This window comes from Myotis davidii, unplaced genomic scaffold (genome assembly GCF_000327345.1).
Source record: "Myotis davidii unplaced genomic scaffold, ASM32734v1 scaffold443, whole genome shotgun sequence".
NCBI classification, from domain to species: Eukaryota; Metazoa; Chordata; class Mammalia; order Chiroptera; family Vespertilionidae; genus Myotis; species Myotis davidii.
Window position 1 is genome coordinate 887,632 of NW_006294062.1, and position 16,864 is coordinate 904,495.

The 16,864-nt window shown below is 57.1% G+C and overlaps 1 protein-coding gene across 1 annotated transcript in view; it reads right to left on the reverse strand.

The window, feature by feature from the left end:
• Nucleotides 1-16,864, reverse strand: part of CLMN (calmin (calponin-like, transmembrane)) — a 49,865-nt gene that overhangs the window by 25,361 nt on the left and 7,640 nt on the right. Inside the window, exons 2-5 of the mRNA XM_015566698.1 lie at nt 12,116-12,411; nt 7,495-7,512; nt 7,177-7,238; nt 1,643-1,738 (exon numbers count right to left, since the gene is read on the reverse strand). Coding sequence (XP_015422184.1) covers nt 1,643-1,738; nt 7,177-7,238; nt 7,495-7,512; nt 12,116-12,411 — 472 coding nt within the window. The remainder of the gene's footprint in view (nt 1-1,642; nt 1,739-7,176; nt 7,239-7,494; nt 7,513-12,115; nt 12,412-16,864) is intronic.

Here is a 16,864-nt window from a genome sequence, read left to right on the forward strand (position 1 = left end):
AGAGGAGGGGAGAGACACAGAGAGCGAGAGTGGGGAGGTGCCTGCAGAAGCCCCAGCCCCAGCGATGCCCCTACACTGGAGCGCAGTCAGGATGAGCATCCTACACCGCATCCCCTCCTGCCCCTCCAGGGCCTGGGCGGGAAGAGCTGACGCCCCACCCTCCAGGGGGGTGTTTACAGGACAAGGCAAACCAGGCAGTGTCGGTAACCTTGGCATGAAGGGCCAGGCCCACACTCATGGGTTGTGGCTGCACCTCTGTGTCTGCCACCAGGAGCCACGCAGGGCAAATCCAACACTGATGGGGTCATTCTGGCCAGGTCACTGCCCCCCCCCCCCACAGGGGACATCTGGTGTTTTGAGGGGACGTGTTCGGTTGTCACACCTGGGGGTACCACTGGCACCCACTCGAGTGGGTGGAGCCCAAGGATGTTGAACAGCCTGCAGTGCACAGATGGCCCCCCAACATTGGAACCCTCCCACCGAGTCCTCAGAGCAGCAGGTGGAGCCGCGGCCATGACGGGGACAGGGCCGGCCTGCGCATGGCAGACGCCCCACGGGAAGGGGGTGGGCTCAGATCAAAGTGAAACAGCCTCAAGACCAGCGGGTCCAATTCCATTCTGGTCATACGTATAAGAAGGTTCTAGAACAGGGGAGGGCAAACTTTTTGACTCGAGGGCCACAATGGGTTCTTAAACTGGACCAGAGGGCCGGAACAAAAGCATGGATGGAGTGTTTGTGTGAACTAATATAAATTCAAAGTAAACATCATTACATAAAAGGGTACGGTCTTTTTTTTTCAATAGTTTTATTCATTTCAAACGGGCCGTAGTTTGCCCACGGCTGTTCTAGAAGCTGGCAGTTCGTTTCAGCCTTGGGATGGATAATAGAATGTGGGTGTAATATACCTTCCAATCATCCCGATTATTTTTTATTTTTTTAAAAATCTTTATTGTTGAAAGTATTACTTATGTCCCCCTTCTCCCCCATTGACTGTGGCTAGCTCGCCCGCGCGCCCACCCAGGCCTCCACCCCGCTATTGTCTGTGTCCATCGGCCATGCATATGTGCACACAAGGTCTTTTGTTGATCACTTCACACCTACCCCCCCGCCCCCCGAGATTCCGCACTCTGTTCCCTGCGTCCATGTCTGTGGATCTATTTTGTTCATCAGTTTATTTTGTTCATTAGGTTCCACATATGAGTGGGATCGTGTGACACTTGTCTTTCTCTGATGGCTTATTTCGCTTCGCAGGATGCTCTCCAGGTCCCTCCATGCTGTTGCAAGGGTAAGAGGTCCTTCTTTTTCTACAGCCATCGCCCTGATTCTTAGCTACCGTTCTGGTTAATACAATGGCTGGCCAGTTCTTATTCTTTGCCTTATCATATTCACAGAAAACACTGGGCATTTATTCATCTACTTACTAAAGTATATTTTCTCAAACAAAAAAAGAGAGGGAGATGCTGCTTAGTTACGCGGGATTGTGTCAGTCCTATCACCGAGGAAGGAACGTCACCCCCAGGCTGGTGCCACAGGACATGCGTAGGGCCCGCACGCACACGCCCAGGGCCTGTGCCAACAGAAGCCTTCAGCACCGCCTCCCTCGGCCTTTTCTTTCTTCCTGACCCTTCCGTGCCGTACGTACCAGGTTCCGCCCAGACAGGACTTCTAACAGCGCCATTAGGATTCTGCCGTCTTGTATGTCAATGAATAAATCTTTAACTTCCAGAGGAGGGTCGCACTGCGCAAGGAGGGGAAGAGGTCGGGCGATTAGAGACCTGTAACTCCCGGAACTAGTCCCCGTGTGTGGCTGTCACTCAAGAGAGAACTTCCCAGCACCCACATCCGTGCCGGGGCAGTCAGGCCCACCCACAGAGGCCCCTCTCCCCAGGAGACGCCTGAGCAGCGGGGGGCCTGGGGAGCTGCGGGGAGACTGTGTCAGGGGCCCCATCGACCGAGTGACCCTTGGGGACCCTTCTAATAGGATACCTCAGACCCCAAACATATTACACCCACGCTGCTCTTCAGGGTAGAAAGATGAGAGTTACAGCCTCCCACCGGATGAACTAATTCTAGAAGCAGGGCTCACATCAAACGCCCGGCTGCGAGCCCTTCGCCTCAGGTCTGGGGACCCCGAGGCTCCCAGAGGCTGGGCGACGTGCCCAGTGTTTGGACGAGTCAGCTCTTTGGTGCAGTCCTGTTCCATCAGGACACACTGGCTGACCACAGTGCCGCCCGACCCACCCCGCGAGGGCATGACCCTGGGTCAGTGACCCTTTGGGCCTCGGTCCAGATGTCGGCAGGGCTCCCCCGTCCCCAGTGCTGCTCGGCCCAAGCATCACGCCTTCCTGAGGGGCCCGTGGTCCACGTCTGGAGGTGGGGTACCCCCGGCCGCGGAAGCCGGAAGGAGGCTGGTGTTGATGGCCACACAGCTGGACACACAGCTGGCCCGCTGGAGGCTGGTAGTTGGATGAAGGGAGAGAATCTTCCCTTCCACCCCCAAGTCTGCAGGTCTGCCAGGATCTCAGCGTTTAGAGGCTGAATTAGATGAGCATTTATACGTTTAGGTATACAACGCAACACATGCTCCTTATAGCAAATTAAACTTGTTTTAAGAAGTTGATCGGTGGGATGGACTGCCTCTTGCCTCCACCATATCAGGCTCCCGAGATCAACTGTTCTCTCAGATGCACCTGCGCCTGTCCCACGAAGAGGCAAGGGGGTAGGACACACCTGAGTTCAAATCCAGGTCTACCCCTGACTGAACTTGGCCTTGGCATTTTCCTTCACCTCCCTGGGCCTGAGTCCCCTTGGCTGCAAGGTCAGGACTGGAATCCGACCCACCACAGGGACGGGAGCTGCAATGGGGTGAGGTCGTGCAGGTGAGGCCTGTCCTCCCCACAGCATCTGTGCCCCTGACCAACACCACCCGTCAAACCAGTGTCCTATGGAGGGGCTACCTCCCTGCAGGTCTCGGGGTGCCAGGCGGGGATGCCTCAGGGCTGGGAGTCCTGCAGGGAAGTGTCCTTAGCCGGTGCCCCTCCGCAGGGAGCCACTCTTTGAGCATCGTCTCTATGCCCCACTTGCTTCTCTCTCTGGGTTTTTGGGGTCGGTAAATGGCACCCTGGGCCCTAGCTCACCAGGTTCTCCCGCTGCCTGAGGAAAAGGCTCCTCTCCACAGGGGGTCTGAGGGGTGGAGGGGCCTGGCTGTGAGGAGGTAGATGCCTCACTCCCAGCCCGGCATTCTTCTCTGAGCCTAGACCTGGAGGGCCTGCTGTCTAGGTGGCTGTGCCCACCGACCGGGAGCCCACTGGGCCGCTGGAACCGGTCGGTCGGATGCTCCAGTGCAGAGATCTACTAACTGGGCTTCCCAGGCCGCTAGGCTTCAGCAGAACAGGGTGCCGTCTGGGGGTTGGGGGCCAAGAAGGAGGCTGATCCATCGCACCCGCTCCAGCTCCTAGAGGCCTTTGCTCAGGGTCTCATGCAAGGCTTTGCTTAAAGAAAGGCTTCTGTGAACAGAAGCTCTAATCCTGCCTGGTGAAGAGCTACTGCAACAGAACCTCCGGGAACAGGGTCCAGAAACCTGCATGCTAATGAGCCCCACCCAATGCTAATGAGCCCCCATCCAATGCTAATAGGCCCCACCCGATGCTAATGAGCCCCCATCCAATGCTAATGAGCCCCCATCCAATGCTAATAGGCCCCACCCGATGCTAATGAGCCCCCATCCAATGCTAATGAGCCCCCATCCAATGCTAATAGGCCCCACCCGATGCTAATGAGCCCCCATCCAATGCTAATGAGCCCCCATCCAATGCTAATAGGCCCCACCCGATGCTAATGAGCCCCCATCCAATGCTAATGAGCCCCCATCCAATGCTAATAGGCCCCACCCGATGCTAATGAGCCCCCATCCAATGCTAATGAGCCCCCATCCAATGCTAATAGGCCCCACCCGATGCTAATGAGCCCCCATCCAATGCTAATGAGCCCCCATCCAATGCTAATAGGCCCCACCCGATGCTAATGAGCCCCCATCCAATGCTAATGAGCCCCCATCCAATGCTAATAGGCCCCACCCGATGCTAATGAGCCCCCATCCAATGCTAATGAGCCCCCATCCAATGCTAATAGGCCCCACCCGATGCTAATGAGCCCCCATCCAATGCTAATGAGCCCCCATCCAATGCTAATAGGCCCCACCCGATGCTAATGAGCCCCCATCCAATGCTAATGAGCCCCCATCCAATGCTAATAGGCCCCACCCGATGCTAATGAGCCCCCATCCAATGCTAATGAGCCCCCATCCAATGCTAATAGGCCCCACCCGATGCTAATGAGCCCCCATCCAATGCTAATGAGCCCCCATCCAATGCTAATAGGCCCCACCCGATGCTAATGAGCCCCCATCCAATGCTAATGAGCCCCCATCCAATGCTAATAGGCCCCACCCGATGCTAATGAGCCCCCATCCAATGCTAATGAGCCCCCATCCAATGCTAATAGGCCCCACCCGATGCTAATGAGCCCCCATCCAATGCTAATGAGCCCCCATCCAATGCTAATGAGCCCCCATCCAATGCTAATGAGCCCCACCCAATGCTAATGAGCCCCCATCCAATGCTAATAGGCCCCACCCGATGCTAATGAGCCCCCATCCAATGCTAATGAGCCCCATCCAATGTTAATGAGCCCACATCCAATGCTAATGAGCCCCACCCAATGCTAATGAGCCCCCATCCAATGCTAATGAGCCCCACCCAGTGCTCATGACCCCCCCCACAATGCAAACCCAATGCAAATGAGCCCCACCCAATGCTAATGAGTCCCCATCCAATGCTAATGAGCCCCCATCCAATGCTAATGAGCCCCACCCAATGCTAATGAGCCCCCATCCAATGCTAATGAGCCCCATCCAATGTTAATGAGCCCACACACCCAATGCATGAGCCCCACCCAATGCTAATGAGCCCCCATCCAATGCTAATGGGCCCCACCCAATGCTAATGAGCCCCCAGGCAGCACAGATTCCTTTTACGTTTCAGTGCTGGGGCCGCTGCAACATTAAACAGTCGGGCTGGTGCTCTCTGCTCCCGGGGACAATGAAAGGGGGTGTCCACAGAGGTGATGAGTCGGGGTGTAAGTGGGGTGGGCAGCTGTGACCCCGGAGACTCACGGTGGAGCTGGGGCCCAGGCACCCTTTCCTCCAGGAAGGCTCCTGCCCGGCCAGCCTTGGAGGCCTGTGGTGTCCAAACACAGGGCGATCCCACCCACAGGCGCACTGCAAAGGGCTTCGCTTCCAGGGCAACAGCGACCCGCCCTCGAGCCACAGGCAGGTTATTTAATCTGCAAACTGCCGCAGCCCTGGGGGGAGTTCCTGGCCGAGCACCCGGGCATCGGGTACGGAGCCTCTCCCGGGAACACTTTCCCTGCTAATGGGAGGCAGCGACCGAGAGACCCGAACCAACACCCCCTGATGGACGGACAAACAACGTTTCCCACGAGCAGCCCCGACTGTGGCCGAGCCTCGTGTGTGAGTAGAACTGGGAGGATCTGGGAGCCTGGGCGGCGGCAGTGCTTGGGCCTTGGCCGCAGTCCACCCTGCGCGAGGGCAGGCGGAGGAATTGAACCGGCTCCAGGACAAACACTCTGGCCCAAGCGTTCCGTGGGCTTCATGAGATCGGTATGGCCGAGCAAACAGCACCCCCAGGGCTTTCTTCATGATCTAACCCTTCGGTAAATGAAGGAATTTTTCCAGAAGCCAGACCTCGGTAAATATTTCTGACAGCCTTCAAATTGCAGGTAAGCCCAATTCCCCCGGGAGGCCTGGGTTTCCTTCCCATGAAAGGCTGCTCTTGAAAGTCTCGGGGTTGGAAACGGGGCTGTTAATTTTGCCCCGTTTATTAGGCATCAGTTCCAGGTGCTGCCTGATTTATCCTCAGAGTGGGCGCGGCCCACCTGCCCGCCGAGCCGGGCCAGCCAGGGGGAGAAGCCCCGCAGGATAAATGCTAACGGAGGGATTTGCTCTATTCCCCTCCGTACCTCCCTCTATTTATTTTTTAATTAAAAGCAAAAAAAACCCCCAAAAAACCCAGAACGGAAGAGAGCCGCCAGGGCCACACTCCGTCCACCAGGAGGAACCGCTACCCTCGCACGCATGGGGGGAATCGGGAGTTCAGTGAACTCAGGACTGGGACGCGGGCTCCCTTTTTTCCAGAAGTAACACCTCTTTACGAGCCCTGGGAAATGCACCCACAGTCAAGTAACTGGCAAGTGATTTTTACCGCTTCACCCATGAGAGGGAGGCTCTCCCCTGAAGAGTTCAGGAGCCTCCTGGGTCAAGGGTACCCCATCCCACAGGTGGGGGACAGAGGTGTGGGTGGCCAAGTGCTGCCAGGGAAACATCCCAGGCCCCGAAAATCAACTCCATGAATGAGAATTTCGGCCAAGAGCCCCACTCCCCACAAACCACATTCATTTTCTCTGCTGCCTAGCTGCTCCCATGGTTCCCCCTTGGGCCCTCATTCGGGTTAAGTCTCGGGCAGTCCGCAGTCACCTGTCCCTGTGAGGGGGCAGGAGAGAAGGAAGCACTAGCCCACCGGACTTGCCAGGCTGAGGAGGGAAGGGGGCTGCGGCTGCCTGCCCGGAGACCCAGACGGTGGGATGTCAGAAGAAGTGACGTGGGTGGGATGAGTCCCGGTGAGTCAGCTTTCTGATAAAGAGCAAAACAGCTCGGCCGGCGTGGCTCAGGGGTTGAGCATCGACCCATGAACCAAGAGGCGAGTCCTGGTTCGATTCTCCGTCAGGGCACAGGCCCGGATTGCGGGCTGGATCCCCAGTGAGGCGTGTGCAGGAGGCAGCCGATCGATGATTCTCTCTCATCATTGATGTTTCTATCGCTCCCTCTCACTTCCTCTCTGAAATCAATAAATAAAAAGGTAGACCTTTCCTTCCCCACCTAGACTGACAGCCCCGGAGGATAGAACCGCGCCTTACTCACCGCCCCGTTCCAGCCCGGAGCGCGATGCCAGGCAGTGAGAACACACACGGTGGAGGTTTAAATGAATGACGACAACAACAACCACAGAAACCCACTGCCCCGCGTGCCCTCACCGGGCTCCCGAACTGGACTCGGTTATGGATGAGCCCTTCGTCACCCAAACCCAGGGGCCCGCTTACCTTCTCCAGATGGAGGTTTATCCACCGAGTGAAGGTCCTCTTCTGCACATTTTCCCTCTCCTCTGAGAACAGAGAAACGCGTCAGCCGGGCGCAGAGAAACATGGACGAACCCCCGACCTGCTCCTCCCCAGGGGGTCGTGGGCGGATGGCAGGCAGCCCCGAGGGTCCCATGGACAAGCTCAAGGGGCATGGCAAGGGGTTGGGTGGCACCTCGCATCCATCATCCCCAGCGTGTCCCACAGATGAAGCACCCACAAGCTGAGACGCACAGAACATAACGTTCTACACGCCCTCACGTGAGCATTTGGGCCCTTGACCCTGCAGCTTAGTAAGTGCTGGTGGTGGCTCAGCGGTTGAGCGTCAACCTATGAACCAGGAGGTCACGGTTCGATTCCAGTCAGGGCGCAGGCCCGGGTTGCGGGCTCCATCTCCAGTAGGGAGCGTGCAGGAGGCAGCTGATCCATGATTCTCTCTCATCATTGATGTTTCTATCTCTCTTGCCCTTCAATAAAAATATATTTGTTAAAAAAAGAAGCGCTGATGGTAAGATACAAATTAGCCACAGGTGGGGGCGCTGCCACCCGCCTGGCCAGAGCCATGGGGCTGAGGAGCGGGGACCCAGGAGAGACGGGGCAGGCGGAGGCCAGAGATTAGGGGTTGGGGTGCGGGCCCTGGGGTGTGCCAGCGGGGTGCTCTTGGCCAGCCTCCAATCCCCACGTGGGACCTGCTCACTCCCAGGCTGCCCCCAGGGACCTGCGATCTGCAAGTCAACTCAGCACAGCACCTGGCACAACGGCTGTTCATTCACTTTATTTCACATTTTGTTGCTATTCTTTCTAGAGCCAAGAAACATGTGACCTCCTCCCGGGAGGGGGGTCCCGCAGGAGCCACAGAGGCCGGAGGAGCCAGAAACCAGACGGTGCCTCTGCCGCCGACAGCACCCCACACAGGCTCCTAGTGAAAGAGCTTCCCTTTCCAGGGGTCCCTGCCATCACCTGTTTCCGTTCATCTTTACACCTGACAGCACTGCCTGCGAGCAGAGGCTTATCTTACAGATGAATGAAATGGAGCCCAGTCAGGCACCAGGACTGCCCAGGGCACGTGCTGGAGAGGCAGGACTGGGCATCACCCTCAGGTCAGTCTGCCCCCCATGGGCACTCGGAAAGGGAAGGTCTGGGTTCAAATCCCAGGTCTTTCAATTACAGCAAAAACATCGGCAATAACTGACAGAGATGGGAAAACATTTACCAAGCGCTCGCTGTGGCCGGTGCCCATCTGGGCCCTTCACCCTCGTTCACTGTTCTAACCCTCCTACCACCCGTGGAGGCGAATGGGAACCTGGCACCGGCCCAAGGTCACGCGGTCACTAAGGTCACCGCGCCTAGTTTGCAGATGAAGAAACGGAGGGTCAGGTAATGAATCAGCGACGCTGGGACTGGGAGCTGGTGCTGTGCTCCTCCCCCTCCCCCCAGCCCTGCGGCGGTCCTGGCCTGGCCCCCTGGGCCCGAAGGTTGTTTGGAGATGCGGCAGCGGGGTCCCAGGGCTGGGCCCCCGGCAGCCCCGCCAGCGCAAGCCACTACGCCTCTCAGGAAGCTGACTCTCTAGTTTCAGCAGCGGGGACACATCACACGTACTTCAGACCATTTCCCGTTTCTTTAGAAAACATTTCATAAGCAAATGAGAGGCCATTTATCTCCTGCGGGAGAAAGAAGGCTGCAGTTTTCTCTAATGACTGTGGTTCTTTTTTTCCTCTCGGCCTCATTACTGGGTAGATAGTGGCGCCCATAAATCACATTTTAATATTGTGCCCTTCAATCTTTTTAATTGAAGGGCCAGCAGACAGTAATGATGCTTTATGAGACGGGTCTTTCTCTCTTTTTCCTCCTTTTCTGTAAGGGAAGGTCGCTGGCAAGTAGGCCTAAGGGTTAAGTGTCTAATTCTTGTAATGGTGCAAGGAAGAGGAGGGGGAGAGGGAGTTGAGAGAACTGAGGTAGGGAGGGGGGCCTCTGCTGGGGGCATGAGCTTCAGAGTCTCGGAGCTTTCCAGAAGGTTGGAGACAGCTCCCCAAACCCCACTGGAGACCTCGGTGCCTCTGCAGCTTTCCCCACAGCTGGGTGTCCCTCTCTCTGTTGATGGGCACTTCGCTACTTCCCGTTTTCACCGTTACGAGCACCCTCGTGTAAGCGCCCGGCATGTGGCTCTTTGTGCACAAGCCCGTGCATACATGTCTCCTGCTTGACAACTAGAAGTGAAACTGCTGGGTCTTAGTGGTAGGCACATTTAAAATTTTAATAGCTACTTCCAAATTGCCCTCCCAAAAGGCTGCCCCAGTTTATACTTTCGCCCCCAACTGTCTTTAAACAAGTTTATGGGGATTGTAAAGTATTTATACACACGTTCTAGCACTCAGGCTGGTTCCTCCATATGGCGTCAGAGAGAGCAAAAGTATGAAACACAAGTACATTCAGTGGAAGCCCAAGAGGACCTGGGTTAGGCTGCTGGTTTAACTGTGCAGAAAGGTGTAAATGAGGAAGCGGGTGTCTGTTAGTCTATATATGCCTCATCCATCCATCCATCCAACCATCCATCCATCCACCCACCCAACCATGTATCCATCCATCCATCTTTCCACCCAACCATGTATCCATCCTTCCATCTTTCCATCCACCCACCCATCTTTCCTTCCAACCTTGTATCATCCATCCACCCATCCATCCATCCATCCATCCATCCATCTTTCCACCCAACCATGTATCCATTCTTCCATCTTTTCATCCATCCATCCTTCCACCCCACCATGTATCCATCCTCCCATCCACGCTTCCTCCCAGCTGATACTTATTCAATGATTATTACATGCCAGGAACTATGCCAGACCCTACCGGCAAAATCAGATAAAGAATTAAGCATTCACAGAATCAGCACTCTAAGAATTCACAGCCAAGTAGGAGAGAAAACACAGACACCACAGAACACACATGTAAGGAGAAATGAATTAGAAGTTTCCAGGGTGAGGACATGGTTTCAGACCCCCGGGGGTGCTCCGCCAGGAACTCTAAGAGAATCCTACAGTGCAAGTGGGACACGGAGGGGCTCCTGAAGACCAGGACATGTTTCTCACTCTGCCCTGACCAGGGCCAAGCTCTGGGAGGCTTTCCTTCCATTCCAGCCACGGCCAGTGGGCAAATCTGAGCACATACAGTTCAGCGTGGACAGCAAAGCTGACCCACAGGAGTGCAAGGGGGTGACTGAAGTTATGAGGCAATCATAAGACTAAACCACAGCCTGGCCGGTGTAGCTCAGTGGTTGAGCATTGACCCAAGAACCAAAAGGCCACCAGTTCGATTCCCGGTCAGGGCACACGCCTGGGTCACGGGCTCTATCCTCTGCGCGGCGTGTGCAGGAGGCAGCCTATCAATGATGTTTCTTTCTCATTGATGTTTCTATCTCTCTATTCCTCTCCCTCTCTCTCTAAAAAAATCAATAAAAAAAAAATAAAAAAAAGACTAAACCACAAATAACAGATGAGTCCCAAACTGAAACTGGGTGCACAGACCATATTCTCTGGACCTGAAACTGGGACACATCACTCAGTACACAGCAGAGAGAGCGTGTGAATTTGGAACATCACGTGAGAGCCACACGCCATTAGCTGGGTGACCTGGGCAAGTTCATAGCTTTCAAAAACCTTTGCCTCAGTCTTCGCTCTGCAGAAGGAAGGTGACGGTGCCGCTCACCCAGACTTCGATCGGATCACCTCCATTCTCCCCGCCCACCCCTGCCCGCCCCCGCCCCACGGGCACGTCCAGCCTCAGGCCGCGGTGCCTGGAGTCCCACACAAAGGTCTGCGGCTCTTCAGGGCTCTCTCCACCTCGAAGCCCCCACCCCCACGCTGCAGGCCTTTGCTACTTCTGGCCTGCCAAGGCTCCATAAACTTTATATAGTTTCCATAAAGCCAACGGCCCCTTTTTTCCACCGCACCTATCACGTTGTAAAGGTGTAGGAAACCATTGCCCGGGAAGGGTCTGCCTTCTCACACGGCGTTTGTGGGGCCCTTTGGGGTTTCCTGGGCAGCGAGAGTAGTAACAGTGCTGTAAAATGGCCCTCCCGGCTCTGCCTGGCTGGCCAGAGTGCCCAGTGCCGGCCAGGGTGGGCGAGGAGGTCACCAGGCCCAGGACTCCGGGACCAGAGATGGAAAGGGAGGCCCAGCCTTCCGGCTCACCCACCGTCGCTATCCCAGGCGTGAGTGGGGCCCCTGCTTTGCCAAACGCAGACAGTGTGGAAATGAGAAGGCGGGCCTGTCTTCCCTGTGCAAGCTGTCGGTGGCAGGCTCAGGAGGTGGGAGCCACGGAGGGAGGGACACAGCTCTGAGGGCAAACACTTTCACTTACACAGCAGGCGTGGCCTTCTTTCTCTCTGCCACGGTCCCCTCGCACCCACATCCTATGTCATGTTTCCTCTGTAAAATGTCTGCTCTTCCCGCCCATGAGGAAGGCTTGGTGGCTGTATCTGTTATAAAAACTGTACACTGATTACAAACAATTAAAACCATTAGGAAAGCATATAGAAATATATCTAAAATATCTTGAACTCTCAGCATACACAGAGATCACCACTATTGACGTTTTATTGCCTATCCTCCCGGAAGTGCGCGCGCACACACACACGGAGCTAAGGCTGGAGAGAGAGATTACTGCGCACCATTTCAATGTCATCAGTGAACGACAGCGTTTCTCGAAGCGGGACCCACAGATCACAGCATCAACGGCTGACAGGCTAATTCCTGGACCCCACCCCTACCCCCCATGACCTACCGACTCACTCCAGCTGGGGGTGACGACGGTGCATAGCTTAGGAAGCCAGGTATTAGCTGGGAAGACAAGTGCCACGGCTCCGTGGTCCCCCTTGGGCAGAGTAGGGAAGGCCCTGGCACATCACCTGGCCCAGGAGAGGCGGCAGGCAGCACGGGGCCCACCGCGGACACGGGGCCGGGCGCACTGCCACCCCCGCTGGCTCCGGTTCCCTGCGCATCGCTCAGGCAGGAGCGTCGCTTCCGTTCCTTCTGTGGCCCAAGCACTTGCAGGCAGCGGCTGCCGTCACCGAACGCAGTGGGGAGTCTCCGATCCTGGGAGATGAGTCGGGATTCCCCTGCGAGGATTGAGTTCCCAAAGGGAGCCGTCCCTGTGACATCGTCCAGTGGGTCCGTGGGGGCATCTGCTTCCAGCTCCAGGGCGCTGCCAGGGCAGGAGGAGGGAGGATCGAGGCCCCACCGCTCTGTGCTCCCTCCTCCAAGCCAGAGACCAGGAGGCGGAGGGTATCGGCTGGCAGACCCTCGGTGCCCACGGACCCCGACCGACACCGGGACGAAGGCTCTGGGCAAGCTGCAGGAAGCCACTCCCCTCCCCAGGGAAGCTGAGGAGCAGGAGGAGACCTGGGAGTTAGGGAGCCCACCCCGTGCAGCCACTGGGAAGGCCTGAAAGCAGCACTGGGGGCTGTGTCACGCTGCTGTCCACTGACATCCCCGAAGCTGGTCTAGAGCTGTCCCCATTCCACAGAGGAGGGGGCTGAGGCACAGAGCTTCAGTAACGTGCCTCTCCCTGGAAGATTGGGACTTGAACCCGGCCTCCAGGGTGACGCTGCCCCATGTGCCTCCCACGTTTGCAGGGTCCTCCAGGTGCCTTCAGCCAGGCTGCTGGCCTCGGTGCCCCAACACTGTGCAGGTCGGCCAGGGGAGTTCAACCAGGGGGGACTCTGCCCCCAGGGCACACTGGCAGGGGCTGGAGACACTTCTGATGATTACAACTGAGGGACATTCCACTGGCACCTAGCGGGTCGAGGCCCAGGACGCTGCTCAACACCCTACAGTGCCCAGGACGGCGGGAATCATTATAGGACTGCAGTGGTTTTGAGGATCAAATGCATCCCAGCTGCCTTACCCACCACATGCGGGTGGGTGGCAACCAGCCGGACTGCCCCCAGCCCATACAGGGGCGCCCACGGACAGTGCCCAGGGCAGCCAGCCGGGCGGCCCGGCCTGTCCCCTCCAGCCGCGGTGCCACTGGACTCCCGGGATCCAGGGCGGCCCGGAGAAGAGGCCACCCCGTCTGGACGCGGCCAGGCCCCCGGCCAGGCCCTGCCCGGTGGTTTCGCTCTTTCCCGTCTTTCAACACCTCCCAGAAACACAGCCTCATTACATGGCCCCATGCTGGTTCACTTGAGAAATAAAACTCAGAAACAAATTAAATGGCAATTGCTTTTCAAACAGGAGAGGGGCCAGGCTGCAGGAGCCCCGGGCCGGCGTCCTTTGGTTCCGACTCCTGGGGACCACTCCCCCCGGCTCTGGCGGCGTTAAAGCCGGGGCTCCATGTGGTCTGCACCAGCCGGGATTTTGCATTTAATTTCCTTTGTTTTTCCTCCTCGAATGTTTGCTCTGACCCAAGTCGCTTTTATCGAGACTTTGGCCATAAAATGTAAAACCCTCCTTGGGACCAGACGGAGCGGCAGGCGACTCCTGCACACCAGCGTGCGGTCCTGGCGGCCGGGCAGGCAGCGCCCCCCTCTGCAGCTCCTCCGCACCTTCGCGCCTTTGTCCCTCCTACAGGCCCGGGATGCGCGGACCCTGGGCCTCGGGACAAAGAGCAGCCGGCTCGAGCCCGCACAGACCGGTGGTCTCCCACTCCTCGCCCCCGCGGAGACAAATAAAACTGCCAAACGCATTCTAACGGGGGACTAAAACCCAATTCTCTCACGGGTCCCAGAGGCCACCAATTAACGGGCCCCGTTCCGCGGCTCTGCCCTGCCTCTCAGCTGCTCCAAAACACATAACCCAGGGCTCCAAAGGGCGAGTCCCAATTACACACCAAATTAAGTTTTAAGCTCCATAGACAGATGCAGGGCTGGTGCCTGCAACTAAAGTAAAAAACCTGCTCTAGATTTTTCCTGAGCGCGACTCTACCCTCAGTGCTAAACCTCAGCCCACCTTGATTCATGACAGATGACGCCAGCCAGCCATAAAACCCCAGCTTAGGGAAAGGGGCTTTACATCCACCCAGATGGGAGCCCGGGCACCGCCAGCCCCGCAGACGGCCCTGAGGTGAGCAGCCGGTCGAGACGGGGCTGCAGTGGTGTCCGGGCGCCCGCACCCACCAAGGCCGCAGACCGTGAGGACGCTCAACCCCAGAGAACACTTAGCCCCAGGCTCCAGGAGAAGCAAAGGGAGAGAGGGAAGGGAAGGAGGGGAGAGAGAAAAACACTCTCTTCACACATCAGGAAGTCTCGCCTCAGGTGTCCTCCCCCCGCCCCCCCCACATCCCGATCCCTAGGGCACCCAACTTCCTGGTGGGGACCGCACATTTTGGTAATTTTTTTTATTCCAGTGTTTTCTTGGAAATGTTCTGGTTTCTCAGTATAAACTTTAGCAACTTCTAAAGCAGTGTTTTCCCACCACGTGCTGCGAGTGCTAGCGCCGAAGCCCTCTAAGGGAAGCCGTTGTGTCTGGAAATGCTGCCCATTTCCCGGCCGTGGGTACAGATGGCGGGAGAGCAAAGGCTCTGACAAGCCCGGTGATGAAGACGTTGGTTTCACTTGTCCAAACTACGCTCGCGTGAAGCCCGGCCCCTTTCCTGGGTCCAACTAATCACCACTTCCTTGCAAGCACCCTGCTTTGGAGATGTCGAGGGGTGGTCATTAGCGGGGGGAGATGTTCCGTGGGGTCTGCACAGCCACCGAGTTAGGCAGCCACACTTCCTGTGACACAGACCACCACACACTCGCCAAACCTGGTTTCCTCTTCCTCCTGGGCCCTCAGCCCAACGACACTTCCCAGCCTCCCTTGAGGTGGTTGGGCCGATGCCGTGTGTGTGTGGGGGGGGGGCCGGGTGCAGCCACGCCACCTTCAGACAGGGCCAGCGATCCTCCGTGCCCTGCGCCACTGCACAGAGGCAACGCAAAGGACGGAGAAGACAGAGCCACCGGAGGGAGGAGGCCAGGTCCCCGGGACCCCCTTGGACAGGATCGCCCAGGAGAGATGCCCCACGAGGCATGCCGTCATCGGGCCGCTGGGGGAGTGAGAAATCCTCTCCGCCGTCATTTTGGGTTGTTGCTGTAGCCACTGCCCACCCTGGCGAATAACACCCGCTGGGGGTGAGAACCAGCGCCCCTGCGAGGAAGGAAGGGAAGAAGGCAACGTTTCCCAAGCCCCTTCCAGGCCGGGAGGCTCCCATGATGTCCGCTGTGAGTCCTCGCGGCAACCTCGACAGGCAAGAATGACAGAGAATGCCTCAGAGAGGAAGGCACTGGCCCCGGCATTCCGTGGAAAAACTCGGAGAAGAACGCAGCACAGTCCTGTGAGCCGAGCCCCTCTCCCCGGCACCATGAAGGGAAGGCTGACCCCGGCAACGCGTATCTTCCTGAGGAACCTTCCTGAAGAGAGTGGCACGCAGGATGGCTCACCTGCAGAGCGAAGCTGACCTGGGGCTGCCCTGAGGCACGAGCTTAACAAGCCTGATAAGAAGCACTGGCCCAGGCCAGGCCCGCAGGGCTCAGGGGTTGAGCACCGACCTTCAAACCTGGTCACGGTTCGATCCCCAGTCAGGGCACAGGCCTGGGTTGCGGGCTAGGTCCCCAGTGTGGGGCGTGCAGGAGGCAGCCAATCAATGGTTCTCTCTCATCATTGATGTTTCTCTCTCTCTTCCCCTCTCCCTTCCTCTCTGAAATCAATAAACATACATTTTAAAAAACCCAAAACAGAAGCATTAGCCCAACGGCTTGGGTTCAGCTATTTTTTTTAAAGACATTAAAAACACTCACTTCATACAAACGACCTTGATTTGCATTTTCAAGGACACCTGTCTTAAAAACACCCACCCTCACCCTTTGAATACCACCATTTTTATTACATGCAAAGGCCTTTCAGCCCTGTGAACCAAGGGGCCCAACTGGCCCAGGACGTCCAGTGATAACCTGGGACGGCCCCAGGCAAACCCGGAGGAGCCGGTCACTCTCGCTAACAGACCCCGGAGTGCGTTCCGGAGAGCAGGGAGGGCGGGAGGCCCCGGGAAGCTCCTGGGAGAGAAGACATGAAGTCCACGTGGTTAATATTTGCGACGTGGTTAATATTTGCAAGGGATAAAGCAAACTGTGAAATTCCCATTTACAACGTCTACCTGCCAACAGAAAGTGACACCGGCACTTGAATTCCTCCCCTGAGCGGGAGAGGCACGACTGGAAACTGTGAGGGGGAAAGGCAGGAGGTGTCACGTTCTCCCGGAGCGTGACGCGTCACCAACATTTCATGTTAATTAACAGGAGAACAGAGGTCGCGGAGCCGGAGCCCAGGGACCGAGCTGTGCCAAGACAGCACATGCGAGCGCTGCACACGCCACCGGGGCCTTGGGGAGACACATGTGTTTGAAAACAGACGCAAGTTATTACTTACGTAAATCATCCAAACGTATGCACTCATGCATGCTCATGCGTGTACACACACACACACACACACACACACACTCCCTCGCCGTAATGGGCTCACCTTCAACCCTCTTCAGGGAATGAGCCCTTAGGGCCCCCGGAGAGAGTCACCATGACAAGGTGTCCCTTAGGCCAGGGCACAGTGGTTCAGCCTCAAGGGCTGCACTCTGACCTTGAGGTCAAGGTCAGAGCATTGTCCCTGGGGGGGGGGGGGGGGCG